The following is a 19,152-nucleotide window of genomic DNA, read 5'->3' on the forward strand; positions in this document are numbered from 1 at the left end:
TTGACTTACTGTAGTTTGGCAGGAAGCCATTTACACCAAAACATGTAATTACTTTTTAATCCCAAATAAGTTTGAAATGTAAATGAGAGATTTTCATCTGGGATACAATGGGATGGGAAAAGGATGTTTTTTCAGGAGGGAGACTCTTCTTGAATCATTCATTCACTAATTCATATTAAAATTTTTTAAATGTTTATTTTTGAAAGAGAGAGAGAGAGAGAGACCGAGTGTGAGCGGGGGAGGGGTACAGGGAGCAGGAGACAGAATCCGAAGCAGGCTCCAGGCTCTGAGCTGTCAGCACAGAGCCTGACGTGGGGCTCGAACCCACAAACCGTGAGATCATGACCTGAGCTGAAGTCGGACGCTTAACCGACTGAGCCACCCAGGCGCCCCTCACTAGTTTATATTTTTACCCAACTTCTGAAACGAATGAGCAGGAGCTTTTATTGAAATCCTCTAATACAATAGAGTTGTATGTAACAGAGCCAGTCCGTTGGAAATGAATGACTTAGTGAAGAAGGGGAGGTTGTGCGAGTACATCTGGATCGGTGGTCCAGTCTGGGCATCCTCTGCTCTGTGCGACCTTTCTACGTGCAGACGCCGGGGCTCTTGTGGAGGAGGGCCTTTCTGGTTTCAGAGTTCCGCTGGTAATAACCACTGTAGCCAGGACTGAGAACGACCGCCTCGGACGATGGGTGCTTACGCAGTTGAGTTTGTAATTTCGCTCTGAACTGCTAGCGCTCCTGGAAGAGAAGAGAAAACAGGAATTTCAGGAATTTCAGACTCTTAATGTCTTCAAAACTACCTCCAGAAGAGGCGCTTTTTCCTTACCCGGCTACTGAGTTTGATTCTGTAGATGTCTACAACTGCTCACTGTGTGTAATAAATAGTTTTATCAGAGGATTCAGAAACAGCCTTTACCTGGAGGACTTTTTATTGATCCTCGTTTGAAGCTGATGATATAAAAATCCTGAGTGTGCGATGGTGCTTCTCTGTGAAGCGAAGTGCAGCCGCTTGAGGCCCGAGGTTGCCATTTAATCCATGTGCATTGCCAGCCCCGAGCACTGTTGCTGGCACAAGTCTTGGAGGTGTTTTATAAATGCCTGTGGAATAAAGGAGCTCAAATATTTAATATTCTGGTGAACTAAATTGTTGTAAAGATAGAGCTTAGAAAAATCTAGAGTAAGAGATGATTAGCATGTTTCCTAGGCCATCTGTCACTCATATCGATTGTTTCTGCTTGGCACTGAAGACTTGTTTTGGGGGGGAGGGTGGCTTGTGTAAAGTTGAAAAAAATCTAAAAAGGATCCTAGGTCATTCTGCACCCCTGTGTTTGGTGGCTGGAAGTCAGTGTGGGGTTTAACAGATCGACATTCGTATTATTGAGTAAGGAGTAATGCAGTCATCGGTTCTTCCCATAACACCACTGCAGTACGCGGTAGTTCTGCTTCCCCTCCTGCAGTCTGTCTCATGCATTAACCAGAGTGATCCTTTGAGGACGTCAGTCAGAGCATGCCGCTTCTCTGCGCGGAACCTTCCCAGAATTTCCCATCTCACTGAGAGTTAAAGTAGGTGTCCTGACAGTGGCCTGTGTGTTGGGTGCGATCACCACCCCAGGCCCTTTCACGTCTCTGACATCAGCTCGTGCTTTCCCCCAGCTGATTCTTCTCCAGCTGCCCCCACCTCCTCGCTGCTCTGAGAGCGAGCTGGACATATTCTTGGCCCTAGGGCCTTTGCACTTGCCGCCCCCTCAGGGTGGGGTGCTCTTCCTCGAGATGACCACGTGGCCAGCCGCCCTCCCTGTAGGGCGGGTTCAGCTCTAGACCTCCGCAACCAAGTGAATATTACGATAAAGGAAGTCAAGCAAATGTTTTGGTTTCCTAGTGCAAATATAAAAGTTATGTTTACGCTCTTCTGTAGTCTGTTCAACGTGCAATATAGCGTTACATCTGAGAGAACAGTCTGTATACCTTAGTTAAAAAATTTTTTATTGCTAAAAACGCTAACAATCGTCTGAGCTTTCAGTGAGTCGTAACCACTGATCACAGATAACCATAATAGATCTAATAATGATGGAGAAAGCTTGAAACAGTGTGAAAATCTCCAAAAACTATAGAGACACAAAGTGAGCAAATGCCGTTGGAAAAATGGCACCGGTAGATTTGTGCTGCAGAAACTTGCCACAAACCTTGAGTTTGGTAAAACAACACAGTATCTGTGAAGCGCAATAAAGCAACGCACAATAGAAGGAGATGGGCCTGTAATTAGCACCTATAAGAGGACCTTTGCAATAATCCCACTTGTAATGCTTTTCCAGTTGTGTGTGTGTGTGTGTGTGTCCATAATCACCAAGAATATGTTAGTATTATACTGTCTGTTTTACCTGTTGGGTCCATACACTCTCTTCATTCTTTTTTTAATCGTGTGTGTGTGGGGGGGAGTAACAACATAAAATGACAAAATACACCACCCCAGCCATTTTTTAGTGTACAGTTCATTAGCCTTAGGTATTTGCGTTGTGGTGTAACCAGTCTCCAGAACTCTTTTTATCTTGCAGGTTTGAAACTATACCCGTTAGACAGCAGCTCGCCTTCTCCTCCTCCCCTCAGCCCTGGCAACCATTCTGTTTTCTGTTTCTGTGAATTTGACTGCAGTAGATACCTCATGTAGCGGATACATATTTGTCGATACATACAACATTTGTCTTTCTGTGACTAGCTTATTTCACTCAGCATGTCTTCAAGATTCATCCATACTGTAGCATGTCAGAATTCTCTTTCTCTTTTTTTTTTATAAATTAAAAATGTTTGTTTATTTTTAAGAGAGAGAGATAGACAGCAGGGGAGGGGCAGAGAGAGAGAGGGAGACAGAGAATCCCAAGCAGGCTCCGCAGCTGTCAGCGCAGAGCCCGACGTGGGGCTCGAACTCACAAACCGCGAGACTGTGACCTGAGCCAAAACCAGGAGTCAGACGCTTAGCTGGCGGAGCCCCCCAGCGTCCCAGAGTTTCCTCTCCTTGTAAGGCTGAGTCCTACTGCATTGTCTCTACAAGCCACCTCTTGTTCATCCACTCCTCTGCCCAGGGACCCTTGGGTTGCTTCTGCCTCTTGACTGTTGTGCGCAGTGTTGCCGTGAACCTGGCGTGCGACTGTCTGTCTGAGACTGCACACTCTTCTCTTGAGATCCATAGGCCGACGGGAAAAGCATAGCAATCAGTTCTGGTTTTGTGTACGCCCCCAACTTAATTTCAGAGCTCTTAATTTTGTTTCTAAGATCTTAATTTTATTTAGCAGCATGTTTTTTCTTTTATGTAATTTACTCGCACTTTGTAAAATTTGTATTTTGGCGTAAGCTGGGGAAGCGTAGGCGGGCCCCTTTTTTAACATGGTTCACTCCTGGAAAACCGTACGTCAAAAAGCAGACCAGACTCCCTGAGAAAACAAGCCGTGACTCCTCACGGTTACATTTCCCAAATTATCTAGAGAGCGAACGGCCTAAACTGTGGCAGGAACATCAGGATGGTGTTGCATTGCAGCGGCAAAGGAAGAGAATGTTTCCAGAAGGAAGGAATGAACACCAGTGTCGCGCTCTCCCGAGCAGGCCCATGAGAGGGTGCGCGTCATCTGGACTCAGTGCCCTTAGCAAGAGTGGTGGGAGGTGGCTCCTGAAGGTGGCGTGTGGACGGGGCGGGAAGCAGGTGTGGCGCCAGGGAGGAGAAAGGCGAGGTCAGTACGCGCACGGTCACTGAGACATATTGAGACATTTGCGTGAAAGGAAGAAGAAAGTTAGATTAACGGTGGAAGGGGACTAATTCATAGTGAAAGTCCTAAGAAGGCTGGAGGGGATGGGCCCCAGGCCGGGCCGAAGGACCCTCTGTTGGGTAGGGGAGGAGAGCTTCCCTGACTTGTGATAGGAGGGATGGAGGGATGGGAAGGCTGGATGGATGCAGAGGTGGGCGTGACGTCCCTGCGGGCGGTTCCTAGGTTTGGGTCTTAGAAGGATAAGAGAATTCCCACTCGAAGCTTCAGTTTCCTCTCTGGACTAGGGGCGGAGGTCATCTGTGGAGACGTACGCATGAAGAAGGGGAATTACGGTTCCCGGGAGAATAAACAGGGTTCGACCTTGTCATTGTGGAGACGGGGAAGAGACTCGAGTTGCCGGGCTTTTAGAAGGAGGGCAGTGTCCGCTGCATTTGAGTGATGTGTATTAAGCACAAAGTTAGACATCAGATACTCGAGGGGGGAAGAAACCCTTTTTGATGTTTATATTATATGTACACATTCCTTGAATTCCTACCTAAGTGGTGTGTTGCAAGACAGTTCTTGCACCCAGGGAGCTTATCAACGTACGGAACATTTATTACATAAAATAAGAGGTGAGGACAGTCCTGAAACCTCAGAGACCAGATCTGACTGAAGAAGAGAGAGATCTTGGGGTTCGAGAAAGATTTCAGTGCTTGTCCACGGGGGAGGGCTTGAAAAAGCTGTACACGGCAAAGAGCGGAGATAAGAATCCTCAGGTACCATGTTAATGGGATGGTGAACAGTCCAGTTTGCTCAGAATTCACCGTGAGTCACTGTGCCTCCGTGCCGTTTAAAAACACACCAGGGAAGGGGCGCCTGGGTGGCTCAGTCGGTTGAGCGTCCGACTCTGGCTCAGGTCATGATCTCGCGGTCCGTGAGTTCGAGTCCCGCGTCGGGCTCTGTGCTGACAGCTCAGAGCCTGGAGCCCGCTTCGGATTCTGTGTCTCCCTCTCTCTGCCCCTTCCCCGCTCATGCTCTCTCTCTGTCTCTCAAAAATGAATAAACGTTTAAAAAAAATGTTTTTTAAACATACCAGAGAAGCGCAGGATTTAAAGACAATTTCCTAAAAATATGTGACCCCCCCTCAGAGGAACTTACACACATAATGTCTATTTTAGGGAAAATTTATGACTAGCCGTCCAGTATATAACAGGGTTTATTACTGCACTATAATTTCCCAGTTTGGGTATGATGAATTTGGAGAGCTCATTAAGTATAAGTGGTGTCTCTCGATCCAGTCAAGCTTTCTTCTGTCTTCAGCAGGAGACTGGAAAAAAACGATTCCAAATTTGAATCCAGGACTTGAAAAGTATCAGTGGTCTAAATACAGTACCATATTGTGATAAATATAGCTGTTGAAATTAAAAAAAGTCTCTTCGCAAAACTTTGTTTTAATATTCACAGCAGAACTTTTTTGGGAATGTTATCTGAGAAACAGGACCATTTTCTTATCAGAGCTGACTATTAATTAGGGTATTGTTTCAGATATAAAAGTTGATCTGCCACTGAAATTCTATTTGAATATGTATAGTTCCAAGCTTGCTTTGTGTATTTAATAACTTTAGTACCATAATTACTCTGTTTACAATTAAATTTTGGTGAATATGCTAATACGGACTGTGGCAGTGAGTGATTTCAGCAAAGGGCAGTGCTGATTTGCATCTTGATGTGCTTTTCCACTCGCATCTGTATCGCATTTACTATCACTGGGGAAAGAGATGTTCAGATTATGTAACGGGTTATATGACGGCAAAGTTTTCCTTTTCTTTGCCTCTTCCCCATAAGCTACCATAGTAGTGGATTCGCCGTGCTCCTGGTGGGCAGAAGCGACATAGGAAGGTTTAATCTGGTGGAAGTTCGCGCCTTCCAATGTATTCTTTAATAGAAACCTGATGTAGGTATTGGTTTCGTTATTGGAAGAAACCTATAATGTATTAAAGCGATTGTTGAACTGAAATTAGTGTTTTAAATTCTTTAGGAAAGTCACTGAGTTACCGAGGCAAATGCTTATGGGTGTAACACTTCGTTTTTGAGCAGGGGCTTCTGGTTTTCAATAGTTCTCCTCTCTTCTTTTGAGAAATCACTTAAAAAGGAACAAGGAGATTGACCAACGCCCATCTCCTACTGTCTGAAACCAGGAGACTTCTGTAACGCTGACCCAGAAAGTAAGGGGGGTGGCCAGATGCCGTCAAGATCAAACGGCTGTGCTGGGACGTGGAAAGGGGACACTCCGGGGGCCGAGACACAGATCTTAGACCACGCCGCCAGAGTAGGGTTCTCCAGAGTGGGGGCCACAGCCAGTAAGCCTTTGTTTGGGGGAACAGGAATGGGTGACGACAGCAACTTCGTGTGGAACAGAAGAACAACTTCATGTGAACTTCTGTTGTCCTTCATTGACCCCGGCTGTGTGGTGGGTTTACGTTCCTCGAACCCTGCGGATCTCCGTAATGTGCATGAGGGACCGAGGAGAAGAAGCTGGATAACCATTTGGAAACTTCCAGAATTCTTAACCTCTGATTGTATCTTATACCAGTGTAAGTGTAGACAAAGCAAAGTTGTATCAGCAAATGACGAAGCCGTAAAATAACTAAAAGAAGGCCTGGGAGATGTTTGACAAGAGTCACTGGAAGGGGTCTTTCCAAGGATTCCATCAAGTCCAAAAGCTAAAAATACACAATATCAAAGGGCAGATGGGGAAGATTATTTGCAGTTTCAAGAGTCTATTTCTCTACTAGAGAATGTATAACAAGTGCCTGTAAATAAAAAAGCAAAAGGCAACTGATAGCTCACAGGAAACCAGGTGCAGATTTGACTTAGGAGTGCAGGGGTGTGTGTGTGTGTCTGATGGGACAAGCTCATAGAGTGTGAAGAGATTGTCAGTTTCAGTCTCTTGGTGATTGTTAACTACAGGAACAGTAATTTTTTTAGTGCTTAAAAACAAAATAGTTCACAATACGGAAGACCTTATTAAGCAGACAGATACAGACTCCATGAATTCTAAGGTACTGTTAGAACCTCCCCCGACGTCATAAATTAGAACCCCCGGCCCCATCCTCACCACAACTTTCTTATGCTTCCAAAAGTAACTTCTGTCTTTTGTGGCGATCATTTCCTTTTCTTTATAGTTTTGTCACGCACATGTGCATCCCTAAACACTGCAGTTTAGATTGGCCTGATTTTGTTTTGTTTCAGGTACTATGTTGTTTTACGTCTCTTTGCATCTGGTTCTCTTCTCCCCCATCTCTCCTTTTTCTACCCTTACCAGTTGCAGAAATGGGATTATATGGACCTTAGGGTTTCCCACCCTTGGGATTTTGCTGATTGCAATCCTGTGCTATAGCTTATCATGTTCTTCTGTTCTTTTCATATCCTGTGAATTGGTAGGCTTGATCAGATTCAGGGTCTATTTTTTCTTTTTCTTTTTTGGCAACATTACTTCATGGGTATGAGCATGTTCTTTTATCAGGAGGAGTATAATATGTCTGGACATCTCTCATATTTTGATGTTAGTAGCTATCAGGGCTCAGTGTCTGGATCCATTAATTCATTAGAAGGTGGAAAGGGTGCTAACCTAAAACCATTCTTATTCATTTATTAGCTGAAAATTTTCCATAAGGAGAAATTTCTCTTCATTTAATATTTGGTTACCCTGTGGTAACCAAATTCATGTAACAATTCATGTTTGTGAATTGTGGTAACAATTCATGTAAGTAAGAAAAGATAAATGCTTTATTCTTTTCATTCATTCATTCCTTTCTTTTTTTTAAAAAAAATTTTTGGAACCACCTTTCAAAATTATGTGGTTTCCTATTATTCTCTAGAGGTGACCACTTAGGTTTTCTTACTATTATAAACTCTTGGATTTACCCATTTTATTTGTTTTAATCCATAGCGGTTATTATCTTTATTGACTCAAACTGGCCCATCTTTAGTCAGTGGGAGCATCTCAGTTGGCTCCTTAGACATATCTGACATAACCCCAGTCATCTTTGAGAGATTCCTTGACACCTACAAATGACAAGGTGTCCCAAGTGCGCCTTGTACACTTGTAGCTTCAGACCCGGAACCAGCCATTTCCTCAATGGACCTGGTTTCTTTTAGATGGAACAGTATTTCAAGAATACAATTTATGCACTAGAGATAATCACTACTACTGGTTTGGTTATTTTTTTCGAAGCTTTTTTTGCGAATAAGGCTAGCAAACACAAAAGGGTGTGTGTGTGTGTGTGTGTGTGTGTGTGTGTGTGTGTGTGTGTGTGTTTTGCAGAAGATAAAATAACTTCTGAATTACAAATATTTCCCAGTAAAGCATTTTAAGCCTTACCTCTTCTTTCATCTGCATCCCCTTTCTTTCAATTTGAATCTTGATTTTTAAGGATACAAGGGGATGATCATTAAAATATCACGTAATTACTCATTTTCATTATGCCACAGCTGTATACAGTAACCTTAGTTAACGAAACCAAGTAGCACTTGTGTAATGGTTTCTGGAAAGTTGTTTTCTTTTTTGCGTATGTTCTCCCCCTTTTTTTTTTTTTTTTTTTTACAGTTGTGCCCTACTTACTTTGTCAGGACACGTGCCCATTATATACTCTGTGCTGTCCTGATCGCCCTTGGCGACTCAGTTCTACAAATAAATATATGTAAATACATAAATAAATACCCGCTTCCCGCTCGCCATGTTTCTTCATGCATTTTGGATATCTAAGGCTTGTTCTGCCGTGGGTTCTGACTCCCTTTTTCCATGTGGAGAACACTTTGGTCTTTGTACTTGAAATTTAACTGAGCATAAAATCTTCCGTTTGTGTTGTCTTTGTCTTAAGTTTGTTACTTTCTCTTTTTTCCCTGGCACAAGTGTTGCTGTCAAAGTGAGGACAGCCTGATTTATTTTCCTTACAAAAGATCTGTTTTCGGCCTGGATGCTCAAGGAATATTTGCTCTCACCACGGAGTTTGGTAATTTTTTACTAGGCTGTGTCTGGGCGTGGGTCATGCTGAGCTGATTTCTCCTGTGGACTGTGTGTGCTGAAACCTTTTTTTTTTTTTTGTAGATTCACTTTTTTTTTTTTTAAGTTCAGCGAACTCTTAAGTGTCTTTAGTATTCTATTCCTTTGCTTTGATTCTCTTTGTGGTATGTTCGTTGTCTTTTTCTATGTTCTGAATTTATGATTTTCTCCTGAAATGTTTCTCTTTTTCACGCTTTTTTATTTTTATTTATTTTTTATTTTTTTAAAGTTCATTTTGAGAGAGACAGAGACAGAGACAGAGACAGAGACAGCAAGCGAGCACACGTGCATGTGGGGAGGGGTAGAAAGTCAGGGAGGGAGTCCCAAGCAGGCCCCACGCTCAGTGTGGATCCTGACACCAGGCTGGATCCCACGGCCACGAGATGACGTCCTGAGCAGGTATCAGGAGTTGGGGACTTAACTGGCTGAACCACCCAGGTGCCCCCACCCTTTGCAATTTTTAAAGTTTGTTCCTTTTCACTGGCCTATTTCTGTTAAGTCACTGTGTTTAAATTGCATTCAGTTTGATGTTCCTTCTAGTTTAGTTTTCATTTTGGAAATGATTGTGACTTTTTAGTTTCCTTCTATCTCTTGGTTTCTGAGTTTTTCTAGTTCTGATCTTAGTCTTTATATATATATAAATGTTTAAGCTTCTTTTGAAATATTGGTTCATAGCTCTCAAGTTTTTGGCAGGCACGCTTTCTGTATTTTTCTGAAGGGTTTTTTTTTTTTTTTTTTTTTTAATTTTTGAGTTTGCATGGGACTGGGCCTTGATCCTCTTTTTGGTTGCTGAGTTTCATAAGCAATTTTTCTTTTATGTGCAATTAGTTCTAGATGGTGTAAATCGGGTCGACTTCCTGTCATCCTTTACAGCCTCCTTTTCTTTTTTGTTTTTTATTTTGTTTCGGGGTTTTTTTGGTGTCACGTTCCGAACCATGGAGGCGAACTTACACATCTACTTTGATTTGAACCTTCCTTGCCCTTTCTCTGTATTATCTTCACGATGCTCAGTTTGGATTCCATTGCTACCAGTTTTTCCTCCACCTGAGGGAGAGTTCTGGCTGGTTGGTCCTTCGAGCCGTGGAAGCCGGCCTGCCCCAGCCCTCCCGGGGAGCCCCCGCCGCTCGCCCGCTGCTGGAGTGTGCACAGCCCTTCCCGGCCGTGGCTGCTATTCCCGCGTTGTCTCCGTGCTTCTGAGAAGTACCTGCTGGTAACCTGGGGATTCTCAGATTCGTCAGACACACCACTGCACTTCTGCCGCTTCCCTGCCAGCTGCTGGTGGCTCGTGGGCCATCCCGCTGTCTGCGGCCTCTTCACCCACTCCCATTTCGGGGTTTTGTGGAGGTGGGGGATGTTGTCACCCGCTCTTGTTGGAGATGCTGTCCCTGGGGTTTGAGGCTTGCTCTCCAGTTGTCCTGGTTGGGTTTTCTGGGGAAATTTCGGGAGATGAGACCGGTGAGCTGGCGGTCCCGCCCCCTTCAGTAGCAGTGAACCTTTGGACGTGGCGGTTTTGTACAGACATCAAGAGGCCGGCCGTGACGGCCTCCGCTCTGTGCGACGGCTTTTCGGGAGGAAGGAAAAGTCAGTCCAGACTGTGCCAGTGATCACATTTAGGCTGTGGGAATAAAACTGAGAGTAAAAGCTAACCACATACTTCGGAGGAAAAACGCTTTTTGTTGACCACCGTTTCTATTGAGTAGAAGGTGAGCTAGAATATTTCATTTGAAATATGGTCACTTTTGGAAAGGAATTCCAGAAAGACACAAAAGATAGTCTAGTTACTGTCTTGAGTTCCAGAAAGAGGAAAAGATTTTTTTTTTTAACTCATTTTCAACTGTCTTGACTCCTCTAAGGACATCGTCAAATAGATTATGCTGATGATTTGATACAGTTGGGTAAATTTAGAAGGCATCCCTCGTAGTGTTTGGTAGAACTGTCTGTCGTGGTTGTTCCTTGTACTCAGCTACAACCATAGCTGTAAAAGTCACCTTGTGTATTGAGTCTGGCTGTCAGGGTTTACACTGAAACTCATTCAGGGAGATTTTACAATGATTAAAAATATGCATCAAGAGAACTGCTTGAGAGGAAGACATAATTGCCACCTTCATTTATTCTGAAGATATTTTGTTAACTTAGAGAAGATTCAGACGATGAAGAAGGGTTGGTGTTCTATAGGAAGAATTTTAAAAATCCCCCATAAGTTCATAAAGAGTACTTGCATCTATGGAGTTTATGCCTGTGGAGGGATAGAGGGTGGATATTTGCTAAAATATCCCCGTCTGATATCGTGTGTATGGATTTGGACTGCCTGGGCTCTAGACCGAGCCACCTTTTGCGAATTGTCCTCTCTTAACAGACTTCGTTCACGTCAACAGCCGTTTCAGGTGCTGCGGACCACCCCATAAACTCTTACTGCCCTCTTTGTGGTCTCTGATAGTTTCAAGGAACTATAGCCTCCTAAAGAGTATTCGTTTTACGTCTTTTTCAATTCGTACTTGTAGAGCTGAGAATTTGGCCCCCCGCCCCCCGCCCCTTCCCCGCCTGGGTTCTTTCTCTCAGTGAGGTAAGCTGCATATGAGGGCACTTAAAGCCCAGAGAGAGGTGACTTGATCACGGTCACCCATCCTGCTGGTGTCATAGCTACACTGGAATCTGGGCCTTTGATCCCAGCCCTGGGCCGTTTTCACAGTAACACTGCTTTCCCTGAATGTTACGTTCAGCGTGTCCGTGAGTGAGAAGGGTGAATTGAGGGTCACCGCCAGAAGGGACAGTGGTGACAAGGGAAGCATGCAATGCTGGCTGTCACCAAACAGCCCCAGTCCCCTTGTCACTCCTTCACTGCTGGTTTTGTACTTGGGGGCCGTGCTGCTGAGGCTTTGGGGCCCCGTCGGTCCTCAGGGCAGATTTCTGCTGCTCTCCCGCTTCCTAGGTCTCCAGCCTTGGATGCGCTGCCACACTTGGCCGAGCCTTCGTTTCCTCGTCTGTGAAATGGGGACGAGAACGTAAGCCTCACAGCGTTGTGAGTGTGGCTGGCTGGGGGCCCACGTGTAAAGCGTCGCCTGTCGTGTCGTAAATGCGCTTCCTCCTTTGAAAAGCACCTGTGGAGCCCAGAGCTTTCCTTCGTGGAAAATGTTTCAGCACTTCTAGGATTATAACTCTGAACGTCGCTTTCTTTTATATTATAGTGAAGATGCCTCGAGTAAAAGTGGCTCAGGCTGGAAGACAGGGCCCCACAAAGAGACAACTTGCCGAACACTTTGCAGCTGGGGAGATCATCACTGACATGACGAAGAAGGAGTGGAAACTAGGATCCCCCATCGGCCAGGGCGGCTTCGGTTGTATATATCTTGGTGAGTGTACGACTGCTGCTGAATGTTTATTTTTGAGAGACGGAGTGCAAGTTGGGGGGGGGAGGGGAGGGGTAGAGAGAGAGAGAGAGGGACCGAGGTTGTGAAGCCGGCTCTGCGCTGACAGCCGCGGGCCCGATGCAGGGCTCGAACTCACGAACCACAAGGTCATGGCCTGAGCCGAAGTCGGACACTCAGCCGACCGAGCCCCCCCAGGTGCCCCGGTGTAGGACTACTTCTAATTGCCCGTCCAGAGATTTACATCTTTCTTATTGAAGGAGTTTCTAAGTTAGGAGCTTTTCACAGGTTGTTCCTAACGATTTCTAGATTCAACTTAAGACTGTATGGTTAGGCAACTGCATCTCTGACACAGGAGTGGAAAGGAAAGTTGATTTAATCACAGTAGAAAAAGAGGGTAGCGTATCTGTAATATTGTGCTTTAGATTTTTAAGATATTTTCTATAGTCTCAATCTCTTCCGATACCCGGAGAAAGCCCTGGCCACCTTCCTTTCTGTACCTCCATTCAGTTAGGATCGATTCCCTTTATTTTGGCTTAATTTGGAGATTTTTAGATCTTTAACAGGTGTGGATTTGGTTTTTCTTTCTATACAACTCTAGTAGGCATCCTAATGGAATTGGGAGAATGTGTTATTAATGAGCAAACTTACTCTGAAATTTGGGGAGACCCATGTGGAACCCTGAGATTCTACAGGTGAACTAAATTGTTGATATAAAAAAATATTTTACCTGATTGCTTCTAGAGCTGACTGCTTCACCTAGAATATTAGTAGTGATACAGTTAGAGTTCATGTTTCTTTTGGTACTTCTTTCTAACTTTTCCGTGATATGTTCTCACTCCATCTCTACTCTCAATTTAGTTAACTGTTTACTTAATTATATAGTTTCTGCCCCGAGGTTTATAACATTTTATTTTCAGTAGTGGAACCCTTTTTTCTTTCAAGCAGCATCTTACTCAAGATACTAACATTAGATACTAGGTTCGTGTTAGTCATGGAAACTTGTTGGCACTGAGATTCTCAGGTCCCACCCCTGGCCTAGGAATCTGAATCAGACACTGTAGGGAGAGGGCCCAGCGGTGCGACCGAACAAGTGCCCCGGGGGATTCAGATGCAGGCTGACACTTGAGAGCCCCTTGGCAGGGATCAAGAGCTCTCACTCAGGAGGGTCCGACTCCGACTCCTCCAGGACCAGTGGGGGTGTCGGGTTAGCTGCCGCCTCTTAGAGGTGTGTTCGTGACACAGCTTGAAACCCAGTGCTCTACTGTGCGTGTAAATACGATTCCTCTAGGTCAGCGGTGCCTCAGGTGCCGATTCTTTCGTTTTGTTCAGAGCCAGAGCCCGTCCCGGTAAACTAGGCTGTCTGTTCAGGTGAGAACCCTCGTAAACCGTGCAAGGTTAGTAGCCATGCTGGCCAGGTATGTAGGTTTTGACCTTGTGGTTTAGAGGTGGCGCATGGTACGAGCCGTCTATACCGCAGACCGCGGGCACCCAGGACAGCTCACGTGAGGACTGGCAGCTGGAAGCAAGGAGGCTCTTCGTTCTGCCTTGGTTAACTTGCTTTGTAACCTTTGGCGCATTTGCAGCTTGGGTTGCGTTTGTGCTGTTTTATTTGTATTTGTATTTATCGTTGGAAAGTGCCATCTGATAGTGAGTAGTTTTAATAGCCAGTGATTTCTGCAGTAAAACCGTGCTTTTGTAAAGCTGAGCTGATCAATGTGGATTTGCTTTAATATCGCTGCCTCCAGTTTCTCTCTCTGGGCCCACTGATACACAGAAGCAGCCGTGTTCAGGATCCACAGCAATTTCTGCTAATGAATTCAAAAGATTGCTTTTGGATTTTCTTGGGTATTTTCTGTGGCATTTGCTCGCGTCTGCCTTTCCTTCTCACAGAGATGGTTTCCCTTGTGTTTCACGGTGACGCTTCCCTCGTGGTGTCCTTGCTGCCTCTTCGGAGGTGCTTGGTCGTTCTTGGAAGACTTCTGTGCTCCCCAGCTTTCCCTTCTTGGCTCACTTGCCATTCTGTGTGTTCTCTCTGAGTGACCTCTTCCGTTTCACGGCTGCCGTTACTGTCTTTTCACTGTCGATGTCCACATGTTTTGTCTGGAGCCTAGGACTCGATCTCCCAAGTGCAGGCCCGCAGCCGGTGGCCTTCAGGGCTCTCTCCTTGGACGTCGCACAGGCGCTCTCGTGACTAGGAGAGGATTAGCTCACGCCAGGCACTGGGAAGGCCTTCTCAAGTGTTCCTTCACCACTGTCCCTGGTACTTCGTCTAGTCCTGTTGCTTTACCTGTGGGGCTTTCTCTCTCCATGTTTGCCGACCCTGCCTTAGTGCAGGTCATTTTCAGGTCTTGTTTGGATTCTTGCCACGGCAGTGACGTTTCTCTGTTCAGTCTTGCCCCCTGCATCCCATTGTTCACATCGTGGCTTGAGCGATCTAAACTAGTTAAATTCTGTAATGGCTCGCCCTGGCCCTGGGGACAAAGTGCCAGATTTTTGAGAATGGCATACAAGATCCTTCCTATAGTCTGGTCCCTGTGTAACGTTTATCTTCGTCCCTTTTATTTTCTCAGAATCTGTGCCTTGGCCATCATGCTGCCCTTTGCCCCTCGATCTCTGTACGTGATGCTTTTTCTTCATTTTTCCAAAGCTGGGTTTAGAGCAGGTACCGTCTGTGTATATTTGCTTTGCGTTAACCTTTTTTCTTTTTCCGTTTTAATTTTTTGTTTTTGAGAGAGAGAGCCGGGAGGGGCAGACAGAGAGGGAGACAGAGAATCCCAAGCAGGCTCCGCACTATCAGCACGGAGCCCGACGTGGGGTTCGAACCACGAACTGTGAGATCATGACCTGAGCCGAAATCAGGAGTCGGATGCTTCACTGACAGAGCCACCCAGGCGCCCCAACCCTCTCTTACTGCTTTCCGTGCTGTGTTGAAACCATTTTTCTTTCTCGGCAATGGGAGATCCCTTCTTACCGTACTCTTTGTGCGTGGCAGATTTTGTAGCACGTGATGTTCACATGAGTTGTTGAGCTGCCTTTTCCCCCCTTTCCTCACTTGAATTGTGCAGCATGACTGGGATACTATCCTTGTTTTAATATTTTGTATACTGCATGCTTATCTAAAAAACAACAACAACCTGATTTCTGTCACTAACTCAGTATCTGAGTGATGTATCTTGGAGCTCCCACTCTCCGTCCGCCCACGTTAGCCGTTCTTGTGACTCAGTGTTCCTTCTTCAGTGTGAAGCACCTTAGCTGCAGCCTCTTCAAAATACTGCCGTTTCCCAGCTGATTGGCAGTTTCTTGATTTCCTTTTCCTTCCCTCCTTCATCTCATCACCTTCTAACGTGAGAATGCCTTAGGGCTCAGTCCTGGGGTCTCCTCCTTTCTCTGTCCTCACTCATTCCCTAGGGGTCTTCTGGGCTCCTGGTTTTAAGTGAGTGGTATTTCCGTGTTGACGACTCTCAAATTCATTTCTCGAACTTGGACCTTTCTTGTGAACTCAAGACTTGTCGATCAACTGCCTATTTAACAATTGAACTTGGACGTCTCGTGAGCATCTGAGACTTCAGGCAGCCTGGAGCACCAGCTCTTCCTGCGGTTTTCTCTGTCTTAGTAAGGAGCAACTTCCTCTTTGCAGTTACTCAGGCTCAAAACTTGGAGGCCTCCTTACCTCCTTTCCCGCCCTTGTCCTCTCTATCCAGTTCACCAACAGATCCGGTCGGCTCTTCTCTGAAAACGCCCACAGTCAGACCACTTCGAGGCACTTGGTCGGCTGCCACCCTGGCTCAGGCCTCTGCCGTCTCTCGCCTGGAGCGTCGTGACAGCCCGGCCGACCTCCCTGCCTCTGCCCTTGCCCTGTGCACGCCGTTGTCCGCCAGGCAGCCTGAAGAATTCTTAAGGGATCAAAGTCTGGTCTTGCCATCCTCTTCCCGGCACCTTCCAGCGGCTCTCCAGCTCAGTCGCAGCGACAGCTTTATGTCACCTGTCATGCTGGTGTTTGTTCCCTGCTGCGTTTCTGATCGGTCCCCTGTTCCTTTCCACCTCACTTAATTTTTTCCAGCTACTTTGGCCTCCTGGCTTTCCTCAGACTCGTCGGAGACTTTCCACGTCAGGGCCTTTGTGCTGGTTTGCCTGGAATGTTCTTCCCCAGATATTTGCGTGGCTTATTCCCTCACTGCCTCAGACCACTGCTCCAGTGACACCCTGTCAGGGAGGTTTCTCCCGGTACCTTGCAACGTTTGTCTGCCTTCCGTTCCTGCCTCATTTTCCCTCTGTAACACTTACACCATCAAGCGTACTTGGTATTTTAATAGTTGTTGGTGTCCTACCGCTGAAACGTCAGCTTCACAAGAGGAGCGATTACTTCCTTCTGTTCATTACCGAATCGCTTTCCTAGACACTGGCATATAGGAGGTCCTTGGTAGAAATGTCTGTTTAATGAATGTGGGCAGCCTGACACTCCTGACGCAGTATTCCAGGGCACCTGTGCTGCTCTCTTTGCAGGAAATGAAATGGCAGCCACATTAAGATTATTGCGGATGGCAGCTCAGAGTTCTAGTGCCAACATCCTGGCTGTTGGTTTAGAGGAGTTTTGTTTTGTTATTTTTCCCCCCAAAACTAGTGGTTTTTGGAATTTTAGCTCCTCTTCCTTTTTTCTTTCTTTTCTTTTTTTTTTTTTTTTTAATGCTCCTTCTTAAAAGGATTCCCTGGTTTGTATATTTAAGAAATGTTATCAGTTACCGTCCTCTTGGAAATTCACAGCCTACATTAGCATATCAAAGGCCATGAGTACTTTCGAATTAAAGAAATCTTTAACTCAGAGTTTTCCATACTTAATTGATGATCATTTTGAAGATACCAGCAATTATAAGAGGCATTTCAATTTCAGACATGTTAACTCATGAAAAAAAAGTCTTCAAATTGATGAGATATACTGTAATGATAATCCTGAGACACATATTTGGGAACTGAAATTTATTCTATCAAGGAGTTGTAGATATCCAGACCCAAATATTAACAAAGGGTTAGTTAACAGGCTAATTAAAATGATGCTACTTCTCGTTCTGATATTACGTATGTCACTTTTTCAAACAGCTGATCTGAATTCTTCGAGATCTGTGGGCAGTGACGCACCCTGTGTTGTAAAAGTGGTAAGAAAAGATTTTAGCTGCTTTTCTTCTTTGTTGAATGGGTACAGCATTTACTTTGTAAAACATCCTTTTTGATAACTAGAATTAATTGAACCGTAAGGCACTATATTTTTAACAGTGCTTAATAAATATTTAACAAGACACAAAAGTAGCTTTATAATTTGCAATAATTTGCGTTCAAACGTCTCTTTCCCCTCTTTGGGATTAGAGCGATACTGGTATTTGGTGGAAAATGAATGGAAGCATGGAGGCATACAGACATGGAATAAAAATACGCAGCTCATTCTATTTCAGCTATGTTTGCAATAGTTGAGATGCTTTATTTATATCATATAAGACTAGTAGTTTAATGAAATTTTACCGTATTTTATCTTGCATTTGCTTGTCAGCTTCCACTTGGTCAGTTTTTGCTTTTCCCAGGTTTCTCCCCTTCCCCTTCCATTTTTGTAAGTTATATTATTTATATAATTGTGATCACTTGGGACTTTGTTTTTGCCAAACTGATGTTGAAATTGGTTTGTAACGAGGAGAGGTTGACGGCATCTTATCTGGTATAAGCATACTTTGCATGGCCGGGTCCACTTATATATTGGTGCGCTAAAGAGCATTTTAGCTACTATTTTTTATTAGGAATATATTATGCATCTTTCTGCTTACAAAGTTACAGTTGTAACTCCTCTTAGAGTTTTTTAATCCGTGTGAAGAACATGTCTTTGTTAAATAATGGAAGAGATAACAGGGTCTGTTATTTAGGCAAATCACCCACATAAGTTCCCCACCCCTACTTTTTTTCTAGAGGCTATAGAACTCAGAATTATCCTGAAGATTTGTGTTTGGTGTGTTTTATTTTACTTTCTTTTCAGTGAAGAGTAGATTTGATCTCTTGTGAATTAACTCTTTTGGACCTGAATTGTTTTAGTGATTGTTTTTAACACTTTTTTATTCAGGCGTAGTTTTTACAAGGAAAGCCATAGATACTAAATAATTTGAATACTTTTGACAAGTGCATATACCTGTGTAACTCTCACCCTTCTCAAAATAATACAATATTTCCATCACCCCAAAAAGATTTCTCGTGTCCTTTTCTGGTCAGACCCCTACTTCCTGTACCCTTTGAGGTAACCACTTCTCTGAGATTTTGGTTGTGTGTGTGTGTGTGTGTGTGTGTGTTTTACTTTTGCTGTGGATAAGTTATTATTGTCTGGAAGGTCACAGAAATGATACTGTACTCTATATACTGTTTTGTTTCTGACATTATGCTCAGCATAATGTTTAATATTGCTTATTCATGTTGTTGGTAGTTCCTTGTTGAGTCTTACTGCTCAGAATATTATATTATGTGAACATATTACAGCTTTTTTTTTTCCTTTCCATTTCTTGTTGATAGACATTTGGATTGTTTCCAGTTTTAGGCCATTATGAATAAAGCTTCTCTGAAGATTTTTGTACAAGGTTTTTTATTTCTCTTGGATAAATACCTAGAAGGAGAATCGCTGGTTTACAGGGAAGGTGCATATTCACATTTATAAGACGGATTTTCCAAAGTGGTTCTGCCATCTGACACGTCCACCAGCCACGCGTGAGAGTTCCGGTCGCTCCCGCGTCCTCCTCCGGGTGTGTGCTTGTCGGGTCGGTGGGTTTGCAGCCGTGATACGTGTCTTCGAGTTTTACTAGGTGGCAGATTTTGATCACTTTTTCTAAGTAATTGTGCTTCCTGGGCATTCGGAGTGCCTCTTCGGTCTTCCCTTTTTTTTTTTTAATATCTAGGTGGTTTTGCGTTTTGTGATTGAGCAGTAAGAGAGTTGTTCTGGGCACAAGTCTCCTTCC

General features: G+C 44.5%; 1 protein-coding gene across 4 annotated transcripts in view; it reads left to right on the forward strand.

The window, feature by feature from the left end:
- VRK1 (VRK serine/threonine kinase 1) overlaps positions 1-19,152 on the forward strand; it is a 77,600-nt gene that overhangs the window by 22,667 nt on the left and 35,781 nt on the right. For all 4 annotated transcript variants that reach the window (XM_043556992.1, XM_043556993.1, XM_043556991.1 and 1 more), the window contains exons 2-3: positions 11,993-12,157; positions 17,270-17,325. In XM_043556992.1, coding sequence (XP_043412927.1) covers positions 11,998-12,157; positions 17,270-17,325 — 216 coding nt within the window. In that variant the 5' untranslated portion in view covers positions 11,993-11,997. The remainder of the gene's footprint in view (positions 1-11,992; positions 12,158-17,269; positions 17,326-19,152) is intronic.

This window comes from Prionailurus bengalensis, chromosome B3 (assembly GCF_016509475.1).
Source record: "Prionailurus bengalensis isolate Pbe53 chromosome B3, Fcat_Pben_1.1_paternal_pri, whole genome shotgun sequence".
NCBI classification, from domain to species: domain Eukaryota; kingdom Metazoa; phylum Chordata; class Mammalia; order Carnivora; family Felidae; genus Prionailurus; species Prionailurus bengalensis.